Source organism: Mycteria americana, chromosome 11 (assembly GCF_035582795.1).
Source record: "Mycteria americana isolate JAX WOST 10 ecotype Jacksonville Zoo and Gardens chromosome 11, USCA_MyAme_1.0, whole genome shotgun sequence".
NCBI classification, from domain to species: domain Eukaryota; kingdom Metazoa; phylum Chordata; class Aves; order Ciconiiformes; family Ciconiidae; genus Mycteria; species Mycteria americana.
The window spans coordinates 18,667,985-18,683,334 of record NC_134375.1 but is presented as its reverse complement, the minus strand read 5'-3'; the positions used below and the strand labels follow the sequence as shown (position 1 = coordinate 18,683,334).

General features: G+C 43.7%; 1 protein-coding gene across 21 annotated transcripts in view; it reads right to left on the bottom strand.

The window, feature by feature from the left end:
• CADPS (calcium dependent secretion activator) overlaps positions 1–15,350 on the bottom strand; it is a 225,587-nt gene that overhangs the window by 53,019 nt on the left and 157,218 nt on the right. For 5 of the 21 annotated variants that reach the window (XM_075513728.1, XM_075513732.1, XM_075513730.1 and 2 more), the window contains 3 exons: positions 10,599–10,605; positions 3,672–3,792; positions 2,402–2,410 (listed from right to left, as the gene is read on the bottom strand). In XM_075513728.1, the coding sequence (XP_075369843.1) occupies positions 2,402–2,410; positions 3,672–3,792; positions 10,599–10,605 (137 nt within the window). Of the gene's footprint in view, positions 1–2,401; positions 2,411–3,671; positions 3,793–10,598; positions 10,606–13,367; positions 13,386–14,250; positions 14,320–15,350 lie in introns of all 21 variants that reach the window. The other 16 variants (XM_075513725.1, XM_075513739.1, XM_075513736.1 and 13 more) reach the window with 7 other exon arrangements.

The following is a 15,350-nucleotide window of genomic DNA, read 5'->3' as shown; positions in this document are numbered from 1 at the left end:
GGAACCGAAAACGTCAAGACTCAGGTCTGCTCCCGATGCCTGCTCAAACCTTCTCCCCAGAGCGCGGGTGGCAAACGAGTGGATGCTGAGCAACGGGGCTGCAGAAGGTCCTCTTAAAATTAGCAGCGCTCGTCTGTGGTTTTCAAGGATGCCAGGGCTGTCCTTGCACTGACGTGGTTTCTCTGGCTGTGCCTCTGCCTGCCAAGAGCCTGCCACGCTGCGTCCCCGTCAGATACTGCCCACAGGTCTGCGGGCAAAGAGCGATTGCTACGAAGGACCAACGGCAATCGGCATTTGGGGAGGAGGGAAAAGAGGGGAGGCCAAAGAATATCTTCTGCAGCACATCCCAACATAAACACTTCAGAGTCCTGCAATAAAAACCTGCTTCCGTGAAAAAGGAAAAAAAAAAAAAGCTATTTTTAAGAGAAATTATGAAGAAAAGCATGTGATCATTTGTGGAATAAAAATATGCCCAAACCAGTCACAGTTTCCCTTTTGCTGGAAAGGCCAAATTTTAGCTCCGTAAGTCTCTAACCTATGTCAGGATCCTCACCCTCCTCCTCCCTGGTCTTGGTGAGCAGGACCTTCCTGCGGTGGGAGCGGTAACACCATACCTTGAAAATCTCCTTCGAGATGGTAACATTCCATTTATTTACCATCTACTTACCTGCTTTGCTTAAAACACAATGTAAAGGGGAAAAAAAGTGTGCTTTCTAGCCAAACACACCTATTATTGTATATTTTACACATGGATACACATGTATATATGTATGACCTCAAGGAGTTAAAATACATATATACATATACACATACGTATACATAGAGAGAGAAAACACAAGTGTAAAAAAAGGTGAATGGCATCGTCTCTGGCATTTGTCGTCAGTCATCCAGAGGAAGGGAACGGGAGCTGGGAGACGTCTGATGGGAGAGATGACACAGTGACAGAGACCTCCCGCTCTCACAGATTACAGACGTAGGCACACGGTTTCTGCTGCATCTCTCTTACGGGTAAGCAAAACCCAACTGACTAGACACGGCACTTCTGTCGTACTGTTTTTTGAATATTTTCCATGCTCTGAGTATTATTTTCTGGGTTCTCATTAGCGAGTCTGCCTGGATGTCCATGTGGGGAAAAAAGGGCATGTTTTAATTGCAAAAACTATTGGTTTTCAGTAAACTATGGCATTTCTTCAGTAAGTGGTGCGATTTAATTTTCTGCTGAACATCCAAAGTAGACCAAAGAGTCGCACCTTGCAGGTTGAACCTTCTCCAGGTGAATGGACAACATGTCAAAAAAACCTCACCTGGAATAATTTGAAAAAAAAAGTGCAATCCCTCAGCAATTCTCATTGCACAGTGAGAGCATAATGTGGCTACAATGCATAATAAAAAGCAGTGATAAACCACCCAGCCTCTTCTCTCTCTTCCTTTGGGTGCAATTCAAAGCGTGCAGAGAGCTGGCCAACTGCCTGTGCACTGCTGAAATGCCACAGCCACCCTCAGGACAGGGATTCAATAATGTACCGACAGTGTGCCGGGCTTCTGGAGAGAGATGAATTTCACCCTTCCAGGTCACCGTTCAGAACAAGGGACCGAGATGCCTCCTATCCGTGTTGGCATTAACCTTCTGTCTCTAATCAAAACCTTGCGACACAAAAGATGCTGGAGAACAGTTTTGAGTCTTCCTCCTGGTGAGGATCTCGGCAGGGTGGCTGGCTGAACGCGACCGGCCCTGTAACCGCTTCCTTCAGAAGTCTACTATTTTCAAAATAACCTGCGTTTTAAAACCAGCTCCTTCCCGGCTGGTGGTACATCCAGCCCGTGCTGGTGATGAGTGGAATAAAACACTCGTTATCCTTGGAGAGGTTATCAAGCTCATGGGCGAGCGCAGCGCTCTCGAGCACCCCCTCGCTTTGGTGAAAAGGAAGTTTATTTCACTCCTCACCCCGTATATTCTCTCTCTACATATAAATACTGTATATCCAGTACAAGGCACATACAGACAAAACCAGAGGAAGACCACTACCATTCTAGGCACTCGTGTAGTACTCAGTCCACCTCCACCACAGTGTACTAGAGGTCGGGCGAATGCAAAACGACAGAGGTAACAACAGGCTGAGGAGAGAGTCCAGGCAGGTAGGGTTGTGTTGGGATGTAACTGCAGCGCTTGTAAAATATACCCATTGCTACATGCATGGACCGGACTACTATGCCACATTTACCCTCCTGTGTCAGGCTACCAGCTCTGCAAGCAGCCAACTCGAAGTTGCCGTTACATTCCTCGGTCAAAGTTACGGAAGCGAGGGCAACCCGGGTAAAATCCCAGTAGGAAACATGGCACTGAGAGGGCATGCACGAAATATGACAGGAGTGACTCGTTTCATTCGGTTTAGTCACATACCTCTTTCCCCTGCCAGGATCATCCAAGATTGAATGAACAGTAGAAAAACAGGGAGGAAATTTAAATATGCAATCAGGCATTAGTTGGGTGTTGTGGATTGTTGTGTATTATCAATAAGTTAAATTATACTGCAAATTTAATATACACTGGAATGATTTTTAGGTGATTGTGAAATTATTTATCAAATGTTCTTAATGCAAAATATAGTGAGTATATATATATATATATACCAATGGGAAGGAAAAGAGAAAATAGTGAATGAGTGTTACATTACCTACAGTCATAAACAATAACTGCTCACTCTGAATTTTAAAACGATTAACTTTTCAATACGTATCCAAGAGCACCAGATTTATAGAGAACTCAGAGCTCAATCCTGCAAATACTTACACGGGTACGCAACGTCACTTGCTCGGGCAGAAACGTCCCGATGTGCTGAGAGCGGGACTACAGCCAGCAATGTCAGCTGCCTGTGGGGTCAAGTGTTTCCAGGATCAAGCCTCATGATTTTCTAGTCTATATTTGACTATGACATGGTTTCAGTAGTTTTAAAACATGAATCTATTCGTTAAAGTGCTTTGAAGAGTTAAAGGTAGTTGTATGAGGCCTTAGATAACCCAAATAATGAGTAACAGAGAATAACTCATCCTAACCTCTGTGACCAATAATTAAGGTATTCCCAATAAGCCAAGGCAGAAGAAGCCAACAGGAAACCAGGTGAGTTAATCATGTACCGCAGGGGCCCAGGGAAACCCCTGGAAGCAACCTGAACGCTCAGAAAGGGACAAAGAAAGAATCGTTTTGCTTTGTGGTGGTTTTCCTTGCTACGGGTCTGGACAGCAGGAGCGGTAAGCTGCTGCAGGGGCCCCGCTAACGCTGTCTGGAGGCACAAACACACGACATTATTTGGAAAGACGACCTTTCTGAAAAGTGGACGGGCTGCCTCTTGTATGTAGTTGGTGGTGAATACATTTGTCCAGATTCGGCTCCTGCTGGCGCTGTATGGAAGGCTGCAGACTGACGCAGAGGAGAGCAGAACTTACTTAATTCCTGCGTTAGCCCTCCCTCCCCTCTGCAAAAGCAATCTTCCTGAACTGTACTTTGCCGTCGTTGCACTCGAGCACCATTATTTAAGAACACTTTTGGCTTTTAAAGAAGATAACCCAGCACCGGTTGGGAAAACATCACACAAATATACACAGCTCCTAGCAAGCCACCGGAGCCTGCTGAAGACCTGGGGGACACGACCTCGCAGGGCACCGCTGCTCACCTCCGCATGGTGTTCTTCGTTTTGCTGTAGGACTTCAATTACCAATTCTGCCAGACGTATTGTATCTTCTAACTTTTTAGCTGGTGTGACTAACCGGCCTACATTTTCTGTAGTACAAGAACTCGAGTTAAAAGGGAGGCAGGATGAAAAGCTAGACGTACAGTAAGTTATTTTAGAGGTTTAAAAAAAAATTCCCATAATATTCTACAGCTTTAAAGATCTTTTCATGCATATGTTAAATGCTTATATAATTAGTACTGAGCAAACCAGAAAGCCACATTCGTTATTATACTATGAAAATACAGTGCTCCAGCTCCAAATTTCACAATACTGTCAGAGTTGTTTTGCTTTATGGTGAGATGGCGGCACTTTATTAGCTCAAATAAGAACATCGCATTCCCTAAAGACAGCATCTGGCCACTAATATAGGAACAATATGTATCCTTCAATGTAGATGATGCTATTATAGAAGTCATGTCTAGATTATTTTAAAATTCTTTTAAGAAGATCAATTCAAACAAATCTGTCTGTACTTTTAATAAATTGTCAGACTCGAGCAATTTAAATGTCACCTGCTACTGAAAGCAAAAATTGCAGGTCTGCCTTGCTCCAGGATTTAACTCCATAAGGGTCAAGGAGTCACGCATGCTGGAGGGAGTGGAAAGTGGTAAATCCCACTAGGCGTTCATAGGTAAGATTTATATGGGAAAAGAGATGCAACTTGACAGCAAAAACCCCGCAAACAAACCAAAGAGTTTAAATCCTGGAGCTTGGTGTTTAGCTGTATTGAGCTATTTTGCAGCATTTTCTGAAGAGTTTTAAAAATAATTAAATTATATTCTTCTAGGTAATTTACATTATCAATAACATAGTAAACATCTGAGGTGGTAACAATCTGGAACATCTAGAGTATTTAACTGGAAATACTATAGAGAAAAATAAACTAATCACATTTTCATTGAATGACAGAGCTGGCCGAGCGCAACCGAGGGGGTTTCTGTGAGCTGGCACCGGGGCTCACTTCCCGGAGGTGTGCAAAGTCTCCCTGCCATGGTCGCCCTGCGGAGAAGCAGAGCAGGAGACCTGCTGCCCCGGGATCCACCTACGCTGCAGCACGTCACCACGTTAACTACAGACGTGCCGCTCCGGGTGCCAACCCCGGCTCCCTAGTGCAACTACAGCAAAGGACGACATGGCACTTTGGTAGCTACACCGGCCAGTTCATACCTCTGCACCGACGTCTATTTTGGCCTCTCCGTGATATCAAAGCCGGAGACTTCGTAAATGGGCGAAGTACCAAAAAAACCCAAACCAAATAGCCAGATTGATCCGCTGCGATTAGCAGTGTACAACAGACTGTACGTGCCCAACACAGCAAAATGCTAGCAGTGCACGCGTTGAAGCGCCGTTACTAGCAACCACCCTGGGATTTCCAAAGGAGCCCAGCTAAGTCAGCAGCTTGGGTCGTGCCGACACGCAAGGTGCTGGCTGAGCACCTCGCTCCAGCCTTCTGCACGCACTAGGTTTTTGCTAGTGTTTAGGTCTTCTCTACTGATAGGACAGAAACTTGTGGTTGCACGCAGATGGCACTGCTCTGCTCTACGGGGTCACCCGGGGAGAAAACCCTGAAGACTCAGTGAGCTTCAAGGACTTAGTTCTCCCCCTCAAAATATTGCCTGCTTCTAGTTTTCCCTGAATACCTGTTTACGGGTAACAAATTTCCCATGAAAAGGAAAGCCGTATTTTTCAGAACGGTCACATTTGGGCGGTCAAGTGAGGGGTACACGGGCTGGTTTTCAGAGGAGCTCAGCAACCCGGCCAGCTGAAGTCTGGCATTGCAGGTGCTCAGCTTGGCTGAGAGATGCAACGTGGTAAAGCACCATGCAAATGAGCGCTACATTTTTGCTGATTTATGTAACAGATAAGGGCCTTGGGAATTTCTTCTCCAGTTTTCCTTTTGTTTCTTGTACCACTGGGAACTAAAAAAATCTAGGTTCCCCTTAACATAATTTATTGGGCAAATACTGAAATTGGAGAACTGCTGGTTAATCCCTCATTCTTTCTCCCATTCCATCCAGCACCTCACTGACTACAAGAAGGAGAAACCTCTTCCTTTTGTGCAAAAGGAGTCCAAGGCACGTCCCTTAGTAAGCTCTGGTTGTTTCTGCACCTCCAAAGCCAAGGGGAAGCTTTTCCATTGATCAGAGCAGCATCAGGCCCATTCTCATTTGCAACACTGATCTGCTCTCAAATACAACTAAAAGACAAAAGTGTTAATAAGAACAACTGCTCAGAGATGCTGTCTTTAAAGAAAATATTGATGCTTATACAACTTTGGCAGCCAGCAGATGTCAATCTTAATTTTTTTTCTTCTTATTTTAAATATTTCCCTGGTTAAGTTACTATACATCAGAATATTCTGCTAAGATAGCTGGAGCACTGACAGTTACATGAAACGTATACGATATACTTATCAAACATTTCATCCAACATCATGTAAAGCTCATACATATTTATAGTTTTCATGCAAAATGTTATGCAACAACAATGTTATTTTGTGCTGACGTTGATATTTGAAAATGTTGCATATGTCAGACATTGCTAGACAAAAAATGTGGACATTTTGAAATAAATGCTACCTCTAAATCTCTAAAACCTACCACATCGCGCTAGGTATTTTGTATAAAGCTGCACATGAGAACTAGCTTTCTACTACTACACAAGCAACTGCTAGACTAGAAAACCACTGAATAAAAGGAAGGAAGACTATTACAGTACTTGGCGGCTGTTTGGCCATGCCTTTGAGCATATGATTTATCATGTTAGTCTGCGTTTGAGGAGATGATGGTGGTCCAGCCGGTGGCTTAGGCTTGGACGGACGGGCTGCTTGTGCATGACAGAGAGAGACGCCAAAAGTAAAGAGACAAATGACTTCATAAACAGTGACAAAAAGATGGAAACTTCGAAAGGAACATGAGCAGAAATGATCAAATACAAATGGAATAAGCTGCTGGGTTTTTGCTTATCGGTACTTGAAGTATTACACAGTAATGACACCATCTGACAACACATATTCAAGAAGTCAGCAGATTCGAACATCCTACGGTACTGTGCAATCAGAAAGTTAAAAATTCAACACGAGTATGAAACTGCATTTCATGCAGCCACGTGAGGAAACTGAAATAAGGTAATTCAGTTAAAACTCTGGAATTCAGGAAAGGTGAACTAAAAAAGGATGACTTTAAGTCAGCGCCCCAGTGCTTAGGTACATTTAGCAAGAGAATAACGAGCCACAGGAATTAATTGCTTTGCAAATATCAATTACACATTTTAGAATTAAACGTCACTGTTGGTTAAAGGGAGCTATAAAATATTCTTGTGCAATTTAAACATGTAAAAAAATCTGTCACTTAAAAATGTGTGGTTCCTGATCGTTTCCAGCTCATTTAATTATTTTCAACTTGGAATTCTAGTGGCTTTTATATTCTGGGTTGAATCATATATAAAAACTTGCCAGCTCTATCAAATATGTTACTTGCTATTCCAAATGTTAGAATACTGCAATCAGGACTTGACCCATCTGTCATATAGTTTACAATATCAGCATAGGAAAAATTCAAAGAAAATAGCCTTTCCTTTTACATACACTTAGAGAATAAATTATATACTGTGAATATATTAACACAATAGTTTCTATTCCATTTAATAACAGTTTTTAGTAGCATTGTGACTATTTTTAATAATGCCATTTGCAAGGAATCTGGCATATTTATCTGGACATTCTATTGCCAAAAGTCCTTGCCATTTTGCTTGCATTTTCCAGTGGGGAAAAAAAAATTGGTTGGCTTGCGCAAAGTAGATTTCTGATTGCTTTTAATTCTCACAGAACTGTAACACTTATCAAAGTATAATAAAGAATATTCGAGTAAAGCATTAGTTAAAGAGTATGAGTTAGGTTGGTTCCCCTCTCCACACACAGAGGTAGATATACATACGTACATAAACACACATACAATGTGCACGGGCACACACACACACACACACACACGCATTTTTAGTCTTTTAAGCTGTGTAATGATTTAATTCAGGCTCTCAGATTCAAGCTACTGGTTTCTGGCTTTTTTTTTTTTTTCTGGTAACAGGAAAAGCAAATCTATTTGTTCATATCTGGAGTCATCCTGATCCTTGTTCGGCGTTTACCAAGAGTGGCTTTGTCCCCCGAAACAAACCTCTCAGCCTCAAGTGACAATAACTGCTTTTTGGGCATTGGCCTAATGACTTGCACTCCAATTTAAAACATAAGCAAGAATTCAATTTGGCTACTCACTGATGGCTCCTGAACTCAACACGTAGATGTAGGATGAATATGTTACTGCCCATCACCATAGAGAGCAGTTTGTGCCAAGGTCCCCGCACGGGAAGGGACCGTGGGGAGAGGGGACCGCACATCTCCCCCCACCAGCATCTGGCAACCGCGTGGTGGGAACCCCTTGCCACCCAGGGGAGTCCGTCGGGCTCCAAAGTTGGGAGAGTCAAAGAGAGAGAGCTCTTCCTAAGAGCGTCAAAGCCAGGGGAAAATCACATCCCAGAATTGCATCCCACCACGCCTCTCAGTGCTGCGACCCTCGAGCACCCTTAAATGTGAGTCCAGCCCCTGCATCGCCAACAGCTACCCACTGAAAAACACATTTCAGACTTCACGGACATCCGGACCCCATAGCGTCGAATGGGCCTGACTTGGGCAAATGTTTTCTGTCTTAGGGAAAAGTCATTAGCAGAGAAGGAAGAGGAGGAAGAGGTAAGAGATGCAGCAGCACCGGGACTTCACGAATCACTCGTGCAGCGCGTACAAAACAGCTTGGAGGAGGCTCCGGCTGTGCCGGTGTCAGCGCAGTGCCCCAGGGTGGCTTGCACTTCTCTGGGAGGCCTGCGAGAGATCACCCCCAGCATCTTATCCCTGCTCCTGGCATCTCCCTGCCGCCGTCGGCTCTTGAAAACAAGCTTCCACAAGGGATTACAGCAGGTTAAGCAACAAATTCTTGATGTAATTCTGATCTGGCCCAATCTGCACAAATATTCAGCTCTTTTGTTCATTTAAATTTTTCTGACCCAAAGCCAGGGCTCTTGCACGATGGCTGCAAAAGCACCTGGAGCTGAAGGAGAGGAGAGGAAGAGCTCTCTCCCTTCCTCGGGGCACTGAATGCCTCGTGAGCCCTGACCCGCACTTTTCTTTGTTGCCTCTTTATTGCAAGAAAATTTAAAAGATTAAGGTCTGGCTAAGGAAAGTCATTAATTTCATCCGTACATTTAAATACAAATGGAGCCGTGACTGCAATGCCCTGCGAGGAGCTGGAGTTTACGTGCTTCTCTGGGTCCAGGTCTCGGAGACGATACGTGAGGTCCCTTTCACGGGGTGTCTCGGCTCCTGCTCGGAGCGAGGGAGATGTGTAACGCTGGGTGGGTTTTGCGGCACTTGCCAGCGATCAGCTGCAGCGTGTGTGGTGGGTTTTGTTTCACTTTGGCTTTTCTTTCTTCCCTGTCCTTTTCCTCTCTAATCCCTCGCCACAGCCAGTTTAGCATCAGAAATGCTCTTGTATTCGTTGCTCACGTGTGCCAAATGGGTAAGATTTAAACACCTCCATCACTGAAATCAGAGGCAGGAGCAGCTTCTTCCTTACTAATAACCTGACAAAGCGCTTTCCTGGACAAACTTCTGCCAAAGGTTTTTACGCTTCTGCATGATACCTGCAAATAAAATACTTGCAGAAGCTCTAATTACTTGGCAAATTCTGGGGTTGCGCTTGCAATAAGGTTCACCCTGCAATGAGTGTAACAGGTATATTTAAAAATCTGTGCTACTTTGGGTATGAATATTGTATACAATTCAGTGTGTGTGACCCTTTACAGACTGGAAGATTTTCAAACTACATATTTCTCACTCAGCATCATGATTTCTGCTAGATGGGCTACTAACACATCAGCAACAGTGAGAATTACACTTGCAATAGGACAAGAGTATTGTTGACTTTTCATATTTTTTAAAAGCGTAGCCACTGACTCAATGGTTTCCTTGTCATAATTAAAAATATCTGACTCCTGCCAAAGGCTTTGGTATGTAAGCGTTATGTGTGCGCTCATTTGCAAGCCAATCATGAAAATGGTAAAAAAGAGCTGCTGTTCTCAAGATAACTATAAAGAATAATGGACTTAGCCTGAGGATGAGGCAAAGCAGCCTTTTATTATATTTGTAAAATGAGTTTGCGTGCATCTGAAAGGGATTTCAGTGATGATATAATTTTTTCTTTCAAAATAAGATGTGTTGTCTTATAAGTAAGAAAAATTCATAGAAATGGTTTTTTTTTTCAACTCAGAAAGAGACTCTAATTCAGCTCTCAAAACTCAACATACTGAAAAGAGAACTGATCTCCTGACTTTCTGATGATTATTCAGCCTAGTGAGGAATTTTTGCCTATCTGAATTATATCTCATGCCTCAGGCAGCAAGTTGCTCTGCAGCTGGTAAGAGACTTGCAGAAAGATAACGGCACAATGCAGATCTTTGTCATTTCTGAAGCTCTTGTAATAACTTTGATACTGCTTTAAACACTGCCTTTGAAAGGGCAAGAGGAAATCTTGAAAGCTTCATAACAATTCTTCGTTAAACACAACCGAATGCCATTTCAAGGAATGAAACAAATAAAGCAGCAGTTCAGCAGCACACAAGTACCGGTTGTAGTCATGCCTGAGTTAAAGTGCAGGATTTATTAATGACTTCAGTCTCCACTCCCGCATACAAAGACTGACGTTTTCATACATTTTGCATCCATATTTATTTGAGGAATGTAATTTTTTTTTTTTTTCTTAAGCTTTGTGGTTTATCACAAATGCTGGGAGTGATTGCCTAGCAGCGGCTGGGCTGACAAATCACACAGGACCTCTCCTTGTCTCGGACCAGGTTAATCAGCAGGCAGCTCAGCCCCCCGTACTTCAGTGCACTCGCTAAGAGTTACGGATATGTGCACAGAGCTTCCCAGGCTGAGAGCCAGAAATAGGGAAGGCAAGTGATGGAAAGTGAGCATGGGGACTGTGACAAGGGCCAGTACGAATGCCTTGAAAAATACCACTGCTTCTTAACAACCTGTTGTATTGCTCTAGTCAAAAAACGACCTCTTCTGCACCCGCTTCCTTGGCTGAGGATGCTTTCCACGCCTGCTGGGGCGAGCGCTACGTGCAAGATGCTCCACGGCCGATGCCAGCTGAGGCTGACGCAACCGAAGCGACCGCGCTCGGTCCCTCTCCTGCGGGTGCACCCGGGTCCCCAGCCTGACGCAGGCACCCGAGAGATGTCTGCCTCTGCATGGGCACCGCGGCTGCCCCTCGCTGCTCCGTGGGCAGCGCTGACCCCAGCGCTGACCAGGGTTCGGCTTTGCACCCACCCTGGCACCACTGCTGGGTGCGTTTTTGAGGGAAGTCAGGCTTCCCTGCCAGCCTGGCCGGGAGGGACAGATCTGGGGAGGATGGTGCACGCCAGCCATGCAGCGTGCTGAGATGCTGCGCCTCCGGAGCCCTGCTTCCCTGGACAGGGGCTGGGGAGGCTGCGGGACAAGCAAAAACCTGGCATTTTTGGATAGCCCAAGAGTAGCTGATTTCCCTTGGCGACAGAGCAATAGGACTTCAGTGGGTCCATCTGCTCTCCAGTTACTTTCCGCTTGCAGTCCATGCACCATTGCTCTGCCGCCTGGGCACCGAGCAGCGAGGCAAGAGCTGCCTCCATCCCCACGTCTCCTTCGCTTCTCATCTCTGTGCATCACCTCAGCAGCAGTCCCACAAGAAGACTCTCTTTACAGAGACCAAAACCAAATCATAATGTGAGAAATACTCGGTCTGAAAACTAAAAAAAAAAGTCTTATGCTAAACACAATCGCTTGTCAAACTGACAACTATCGCTTTGGCTGGCACCATCTCTAAAGCTGCCTGTACCCAACTCGGGCAGTGCAAAGTGGCACTTGTGTTCGTGGGATCCCTCGGTGCCACGGCGCTCCAGCACAGTGCAGCACATCTCACAAATCCTGTGCTTAAGGGATGGAGAAGTTACTCTTTTCTAAAGGAACGATGGATTCCTGACTTATATACATAAGCAGACAAACACTCATTAAAAGGTTGCACTCATTAATCTGAGTGTTAGTAGTTTTGTCTGATTAATAATTAAAGCAAGTCGTTAATCTTTAATTGTTTTAGCGTAGTGTTCTGTTTAATGTTATTTCAAATAACCTTTTTAAAGCAAGGCAAGAAACCACAGCCTTTTCAGGAGAAAGGACATCAAAGGGTGACGTTTGTGTGTTTAAGAAGTTGTTTTCAGTATCTTATTTTTGTTCTTGCTTCTGGCAAAATAAATAAAAAGTCAGGCCAAAACCCAGTCACTTTTGACTCCACTTAAGCCGAGGAACTGGTTTCAAGTTGAGCCCTGCTGACCTTGCCCGAAAATTTTTCATTTAAGACAATGGGAGATTTGTGGGCACAAAGCAGCAGAGTCGCAACTCCCTGCGTTCTTTCACTCGCTCCAAGCATCAAGAAGAAGCAGTTTTATTTTTAAATGAGCTGGGCCATAGAAACGTCCTTCTGAATTTCTAAACTGTAAGCACGTGACGAGCCATTGCCAGCAAGCGCCCCGTGCTCCGTGCATTTACTGTGCTTAATGCACAACAGCCTGCGCTCACTTTAATCCGCTGTAGTTATTGGCAATAGCTGGGATTATTCGATTTGCTATTTGTTTCTTTGCACCTCTCATAGTCGTAAGGAAAAATTATTCTCCATTTCCTAAGTATTTATTGCTATTCAAAATTAATGTTACTGTCATGCAATAGCTCTAGATCATGGGCCAAATTTGAGCTGCGGGGGCCTGGGGAAGCCAGGGCAGAACCTGGCCCAGCTTCTTGTACTGCTTTTTAAAAGCAACTTCCCTTTGCAAACAGAGCTGAAATCAACCCGATCCTTTGGGTTTTTTTCCACAAAACAGAACAATCTACTCACAAAAAGAAATGAACAGTTCAGGTTTCAAGGACTTTCGAACTAGGACTCTGGGATACAACAGAAACGAGACCAGGGGCTGCAGAGCTCCACCATCCCTTCTGAAGAGACGGGCACTTGAGCTGAGCCTTTGCCTTGTTACATGTCACCACAGGTTATAAACGAGAGACAAACACGACTTCTGTCCCACCGGATCGTTTGTTACACATTAACGAAAAAATAGAAAAGAAAAAAAAAATTAAAAACCCAGTCCTCCCATCAGGGCATAAAACAGAAGATATGAGAAACAAAAATGAACATTAGTTTAGTTATAAATGTGCTTGTTAGGTGTGTTAAATTAATGGCCAAATCACCAACATTTTTTCACCCCAAATGAGCTGCAGTTCTTTTGGAAAACAAGAAACTTTCTCTTTACAAAGGCTAGATTCTCCTCTAAAACTGTCTCCTAAGAAGATACTATATTTCTATAAGGTATTTCTAATCTACGCTCTATTCTAAGGAAGGAGGAAAAGGAGATTATGTAGACAGCACAAATTAACTCCTTAAGTATCAATGCATCTCCATTTTCAGCCTGAAGGAGTACATATCTTAAGGAGCTATGAAAAAAAGAAAACAAAATAAATATAACTCAACAGTCCTAGCAATTTATAATGCATATACAATTGTTCACCTGCGTCCTTTTGATTCTCTATATGAAAGAGAGAAAGCAACAAGGAGAGAAAAGAGAGAAACAAGAACAGATATGCAGGATTAATGAGCAAGTGGACCGCACAGCCCCCCAGTTATGCGTGATATATGACATTTGAAAAGAAGAAAAGTCGCCCCGTCTCGCCCCCCGCCCCCCAAGCGTGGGGTTACCAAAAGAAGCTCCTTTCACGGAGGTGAAAGAAAAGGCTGCACAAATAGAAAACCAGAGAGGGCGAGCTCTGAGGACACAGAGGGGATCTCCAAGTGACAGCGGGGCCGGGATGTCCCCTCCAGAGCTCGGCGCAAAGGAGTAAGTACCAAAATCGAGGAGGAGAGCAAGTAAAGCGCATCCTTCCGCTCGAGAGCTAACAGACAGGAGACGTGTAAGATCTGATGTACAGAGAAAGGACAGCCTTATACGATCTTATACACAGGATTGGGTAAAGATCTTATACGCAGGCAAAGGGATGGCTTTTTCCAAGTGTCCTTTATCTGACCTCTAGCTCACTTCTCCCCGATGTAGCTGCTACCTTTTGATTGTGTACCAGTGACAAGCACTTTACAAATTGGGGTTACACAGAAGCAAAGTAAAAATGCATTCAGGTCACGGACATAAAGAAGAACTGAAAAAACTTACAGACGATCTGAGTTTATCACAAACAGATGGGTTAATTGTCTAACCTGGTTTAGGCTGATAAAAAGTGACTGGACTTCTCACACTGGGTTTCACAGACAGAAGCAACAGACAAGCCAATGCTAAAAGACTTGAAGCAAGGAGAGTGAGTTGGTTTGGATCTGGACTTTCTTGAGGTAATGAAAACAGAAAGAGTGAGGACAGCATGGAGAGGAGGGTGGTAGGTACTCACGAATGGTTAAATCCATCACTTGAGAGGCCAAGCAGAAGACAGGATGCTCATACATTTCTCTCTTTTTCCCTATAAAAGAGGATTTGGGCATGCAAGAGGCTTAGGTCAGAGGTAAAGAGGTTATAGGCTATAGGTCAGAGGAAAACTTTATATTAGGTTAAAAGGAAAGTAGCCGTAGAGTATTTTGGGATACACACAGGATAAAAGGAAGAAAAAAAAAAAAGAAAAAAAAGGAGGGTTAAAATTGGAGATCGACTGGATTAACCATTCAGCATGCCCATGAGTCACAAGAGAGGCTGTGACCATGACTCTAGAGGTTTGCTCTGAACTGTTTGCAAGAATATAATGATCAAAACGTCATGAACAGAGGAAATAGAATTCCATTGGTTTAAGGCTCCGAGATACTAAGGATTTCAGCCTTCAGTATCTAAGGCTTTCACAGGTATTTCTTCATAAGCATAGCCTCAAGCATTGCTGCCACTGATTCGGTTTTGCATCTCTGACAAAACTATCTTAAACGTGTGGCTATTCAAATGTCAGCTTTTAACAAGCAAGATTTCAAAGCCATGTACGGCGCGCAGGGACGCATCTCACCGAGGTAAATTTGTTATTTTCTCTTCTAAGGAAGTATTTGAACACGTAGTGGACTATGCTCATGAGAGAAAACCTGATGCATGCAGCTGGCGGATGTTGGGTTGTTCAAATTAACAATCCCAGCATGCTTGGAAATTGGTATTACAACCACTTTTATAGAGATAATATCAAAAAGTGGCTGTGGCCAATCACGGATAAAGGAGGAGAAAAGCAGAAGAGAGCAGGTAGTGTGGAATGAACTATTTCTCTGAAAAGGTAGCTGGAAAAAAAAAGGTTTGTTGCTTCAAAGTATTCCCAGACCTAAAAGTCACAGTGCAAAAAAGAGGGCAGATAATTAACACAACCAAGAAGAATTGAGGCACAAAAGGAAAAGTACACACTAACTGTTCTACTTTGGAAATGAATGCATTTTTACTTACAGATCATAAAGTTTGTTTTTGCATAGATTTATCTGAAAGAAGAGAGCAAATCTTACCAACGAGTTAGTGATATTTACACAGAGAACC